At 33.2% G+C, this 5404-nt stretch overlaps 1 protein-coding gene across 1 annotated transcript; it reads left to right on the top strand.

Annotated features, from left to right (window-relative positions):
- The first annotated feature begins 280 nt into the window (after positions 1-280).
- Positions 281-5189, top strand: LOC21399214 (calreticulin-3). The gene is made up of 11 exons (XM_024169959.1): positions 281-536; positions 661-717; positions 799-846; positions 1239-1325; positions 1408-1465; positions 1933-2000; positions 2559-2651; positions 2741-2797; positions 2887-2970; positions 3574-3606; positions 4915-5189. The coding sequence occupies exons 1-11, from the start codon at positions 282-284 to the stop codon at positions 4924-4926; spliced, it is 852 nt and encodes a 283-aa protein (XP_024025727.1). The 5' UTR covers position 281; the 3' UTR covers positions 4927-5189.
- Positions 5190-5404: the final 215 nt, after the last annotated feature.

Genomic DNA, 5404 nt, shown 5'->3' with positions numbered 1-5404 from the left:
GAGCCTTCCAGTTGGTTAAAAAAACTATAACACATTGCTTAAAATACCAACAACAGATTTGATGGGTGACTCAATAAATTTTTTGTTAATGCATATTCTGTGTGGTTTAACTAGAATATGCTTGAGTTAACAAGTAAATTAGCATATCATAACCCAGGGTGTTCAGTTTTAAGTTTCACTAGTTGGGTATTGAATACCATTTTAAATTCTTATTGAGTCGTGACACGTCACAATATGGTAGAGAGAATTTTGCTGACCATTTGCATTAATTTTGCAGTTTGATGATTGGACCAGATTTATGTGGCTCGCAGAAAAAGAAGCTCCACGTTATACTTTCATACCAGGGCCAGAATTATCCCATAAAAAAGGATCTTCAATGTGAAACCGACAAGTTAACTCATTTCTATACATTTATTCTAAGGCCTGATGCAACTTACAGTGTCTTGGTTGATAATCGAGAGAGAGATTCTGGAAGTATGTATACAGATTGGGATATCCTTCCTCCACAAAAAATCAAGGATGTTAAGGCAAAAAAGGTATTTTATGTTTCAAATTAGGAGATCCATCTATATTGATCATTTAGCTTAAGAGAGTTGTCCGGGGTTTGAAGCTGAAGTGTATATGCTGTTGACTTCCTATTGACTTGCCTTCTCCTTCCAGCCAAAGGACTGGGATGATAGAGAGTACATTGATGACCCAAATGATGTCAAACCAGAGGTATCATACTTGGCTCCAATAATTGATTGAAAAATTCCTCCGATGTTTATGAAACTCAAACGATTTGTTTTAATATTATAGGGATATGATTCAATTCCTGCCGAAATTCCTGATCCAAAGGCGAAAGAGGTTTGTAGTTTACTTTATCATATAACTTGTTTTACCCGGTAGATATGCTGTCTCATTACTTCAGTTCATACTGTAAGAAGGAATATGTTTCTGTTTATCTTGGGTACGATGTGGAACCTTTATTGGCTAAAATCTGAATGAAACTAAACTCACCTCTTAACTGCTGATTCAAGGTCATGCTAAAGGCTAAACGTATACGTCAAATAAATATTCTTATGTGCAAATTATCTCTCTCTCTCTCTCTCTCTCTTTTCTTGAAGGTAGATTTGAATGATTGTTCTGAAGCATTTATGTATGTTAGTATGGTTTCAGTTGATAATGAAATTCCTTGAAGGGACTTTTCCAGCATGTGACTTTTTATTTTATTTTATTTTTTATGCTTTTTTGAATAGCCTAATGACTGGGATGATGAAGAGGATGGAATATGGAGACCGCCAAAGATCCCAAATCCAGCATATAAAGGACCATGGAAGCGCAAGGTGCTTTTAACTTGGGCGTTAAAAATTGAAAACTTATTCTTTCTCCTGAGTTTCTAATCATATGAACTTATGCATATGACAGAAAATCAAGAACCCCAACTATAAGGGAAAGTGGAAGACTCCATGGATTGATAACCCAGGTAAGTTGGTGTACTTAAGCAACTCTTCGTGTCTTGATTATATTACTCATCGGAAACTAAAATTAGCTTTGAGTGGTGGTCCTGCATAAGCGAAGGATGAATGAAAAAGAGTATTTTGATAAGCTAGTAGTGGAAGTTTTTATTTTTTATTTTTCCCAAACATACTCAATATCTGTTGGCAACCAGTTGGAAAGGAAAAACAAATGTAAAATTTCTCTCGTATCTATGAGAAAGGATAGTTCCCATAACTAGTATGAGAGTTAAATATCTGGAATGACCTTTCTAATGGCTATTTATGCATCATGTGAACATTGTCTTAGTTCGTGTATGCATGATAAAGAAGCAAGTATTGATACATGGAACAATGCATGAATATATGAATGTGTGTGCAATGCTCTGATGTCATACGTCCAGTAAACTGGATCAGTGAGGAAATTTCGCTTATCTTTTCATCGTATTATGTGCAGAGTTTGAAGATGATCCTGACCTTTATGTGCTGAAGCCAATAAAATATGTGGGCATTGAAGTTTGGCAGGTAGGTTTTATGAAGATCATTATAATTTTCACGTCTAGAAAAGTACATGTCCCATCCTCTTGCATTCAACAAGCCAAAATATCTTCCTGCTTAAAGAGTTGGTAGTAAATTTAATTGAGTTCTGCAGACAGTTGATAAGTTCTCTGATTACAAATAGTTGATTATTATTTTTTTTTCAAGTTATCTTTCATTCTTGCAATAGCAAGTTGATGGCATCTCGAAACAATGCATTTTATTCCGATTTAAACTTTCACGTGCTGATGAATTATTCTTCTCTGCTTGGGGTTCCCCCTTCCCAACCGCCCTCCCAAAATCCTCATCCTATGCAATCCAAGAAGTTCTTGATTTTCAAACTAATACAAACTGGATTCAGATCCTATTTTATCTTATATCTTTAAATTAAAAGGGGAAACAGAAAAGGAATGTTCTAGGTCCTTCAAGAGGAGGGGAGGAAGCTTCAGCAATAGAGGAAGAATTGAAAAAAAAAAAGAAAAAAATGCTTCATCTCCTCAGTTTTCTCTTTTTTCGGGATCCGTAACCTCACCAATTGCATTGCAGGTGAAGGCAGGTTCAATTTTCGACAATATTTTGATCTGTGATGATCCTCAGTATGCGAAGCAAGTAGTTGAGGAAGTATTTGCTAATAGGGAGGTTGGTGTCTGTCCTCTTAAGACATTATGTTTATCACCTAGGTTACTACAATTAGCTAACTTGCATGTTCAAAATGCATGAAACTTTAGGCTGAGAAAGAAGCCTTTGAGGAGGCAGAGAAGGAGAGAAGAGCTCGCGAAGAAGAGGTAATTAACTAGAAGTTTCATCACTTCTGCAGTTTGTGTTCTGATGTCATAGCTGAGCTGTTTTTTATTTGAATTTCATTGCTCATTAGGAGGCTAGAAGGGCACGAGAGGAAGGTGAAAAGAGGAAGAGAGATAGGGATCGCCGCTATGGAGATAGAAAACGCCATAGAAGGGTATTGTATCCATGAACTTATCTCATGCATAGTTCCTTTAATAGTGTTGCTTGTATTTATTTTTATTTTTATTTTTTGAAAAGTTATCTTTCCTAGTGCTAAGTCGTAAAGTTAATTTTTTCTCTTAAAAAATATGGTAAAGCAGGTTTATAATATTTTTGCTATACAAAGCCTATGCCGTTTGCTTCATAATTAAATCACACGAATTAGGATAATAACACGAAAATATTGAGTTGTTAAGAATTTAGAAGGCACTCATGGGAGTCTGTAGAATACAAATTTCTATATGAATTACTTTTAAAAACCACACAAATACGTGGACTTGGTATGGTAATCATTGAAGTCATAAAAGTGAGGAAATCCTTTTTTTTTTTTTTTTTTTTTTTGGAAATAATTGCGACTTGTGCAATAACGGTGAAAATGTACATACACTTGTGACAGAAGATTATATCATCCCTTTCCCCCAAAAGACTGTAAATTAGTAGGTTGGATAGTTATAATAATAATAAAAATAATAATGATGATGATGATGATGATGATGATGATGATAGTTAATGTTTCTTAATATTTAGAGTCTAATCAAAGAAAAATCTTGTCTTGCAGCATGATCCACGGGATTACATGGATGATTACCATGTAAGGAAGAATTACTTTCATCTCTATCTTTGGTCGCTTTTATTTTCCTATTTACTCCTGTTGTGTTACACTCTGTTTTATGAAAATTTTTTATTTGTTGCGGTTACCATATCTTCTTGTCATTCACTTAAAAATCAAGGATTAATTACAAAAACTCCCCCTAAATTATACTCCTTGTAACACTTTGCCCCATCTTCTTGTCATTCACTTAAAAATCAAGGATTAATTACAAAAACTCCCCTTAAATTATACTCCATGTAACACTTTGCCCTTTAATCTTTGAAATGTAACATCTGTTCCTCATGAATAATGAAATGTTAACAAAAAAGCCCCATTCGTTAAGTTTTTTAAGAGAAATTGACATGTAATTTGTTATTTTGGGGTATTTTGCTAGCTATATGGTTTAAAATTTAGTTTGAATTTAAAACTAATTTAAGTTCAAACTTTTAATTATGACACATCCATTATTGATTGAATGTAAGTTAAAAAAGTTTTATGAAATTTTTTTTTTGGAAGAATAAAAAAATTTATGAAGTTTTTTTTTTGAATATTTAAATTAGTTTAAATTTTAAATCATAAAATTATAAAAATAACTTTAAAATAGCAAATTAAATGTCAAACTTCAATTAAAAATCTAATGGAGGGGAGCTTTTTAGTTAACATTTCATTATTCAGGGAGAACATATGTTACATTTTAAAGATCAGGTGGCAAAGTGTTATAAAATGTATAATTCAAGAATAATTTTTGTAATTAATCCAAAAATCAATGACCAAACAACTGGACTCCCTAAAAATCAATGCTGTTCTATTTGTCTAGGCGATCACTTGCTGCATACAACATATAAACTGATGAATGGGTATAAAACAATTGGACCTAATGTGATCATTAAGCATTTTATGGGGATTGTATTAGAAGCTTAGAAAAATGAATTAAGTACCTAAATAAAGCAAGACCTTGCTTGTCCTTGCATGCTTGCCTTTTACCATTTTACTTATTTGGTAAGGGAGCTTTTTGCAGCAGATATTTCAGAGGTGCATGCTAAACATTAGATATGTTCAAAATCACGTTAAAATGAAAAGTACGTAAAATGACAGAATTTGGTACATATTTAATGGTTCAAAACATAACCCTACCAGTGGGGTAGTTTTTTCATACAACCTTGCTGAAATCTTGAAACCATATGATCATTTCATTACTGACATCCTTGCCAAAGGTCAAATATAATTTTCAAAGCTAGTCAAGTTGAAATTTGAACTTTATTGTGATTTCTTTTTCATTTTCGTTTTTCTTTCCCCTTGACCTTGCAGGATGAACTATGAAGATGGAAGAAGCTATTTCCTTTGACGAATTTAAGTTTGGAAAAAGGAAGAGCATCCTACAATGCTGGAGAGAATTTTCCTTAGCTTGTTCCCGAGTATGTGTCAACTGCATTGTATTGTTGTTGTTGTTGTAACATTAAAATCAAACCCTATTGTAATATCCCAAAAATTGGGTTAATTGGAATGTTGAACTTATTTTCAGCTCCACCAAGTAACATTGTAATAACTTCACTCGATCAGAAGTCTTGACTTTTGTCCAACAATTATGTACTTTTTGCCAATTTGGTATTTATACTTTTTGCCAATTTGGTATTTGGACTTTTTGCCAATTTGGTATTTGGACTTTTTTGCCAATTTGGTATTTGGACTTTTTGCCAATTTGGTATTTGGACTTTTTTGCCAATTTGGTATTTGGACTTTTTGCCAATTTGGTATTTGGACTTTTTTGCCAATTTGGTATTTGGACTTTTTGCCAATT

This window comes from Morus notabilis, unplaced genomic scaffold (genome assembly GCF_000414095.1).
Source record: "Morus notabilis unplaced genomic scaffold, ASM41409v2 Scaffold985, whole genome shotgun sequence".
Lineage (NCBI taxonomy): Eukaryota > Viridiplantae > Streptophyta > Magnoliopsida > Rosales > Moraceae > Morus > Morus notabilis.
Note: the sequence above shows the minus strand (reverse complement) of the source record. Positions and strands in the feature narration are given on the sequence as shown.

Bases quoted from the DNA above. Each gene is read 5' to 3' on its own strand.
- LOC21399214 (XM_024169959.1), top strand. From the start codon at position 282: ATGATTGGACCAGATTTATGTGGCTCGCAGAAAAAGAAGCTCCACGTT. The intron at 847-1,238 runs GTTTGTAGTTTA...TTTTTTGAATAG, and splicing joins CTGATCCAAAGGCGAAAGAG to CCTAATGACTGGGATGATGA. The intron at 2,971-3,573 runs GTATTGTATCCA...CTTGTCTTGCAG, and splicing joins ATAGAAAACGCCATAGAAGG to CATGATCCACGGGATTACAT.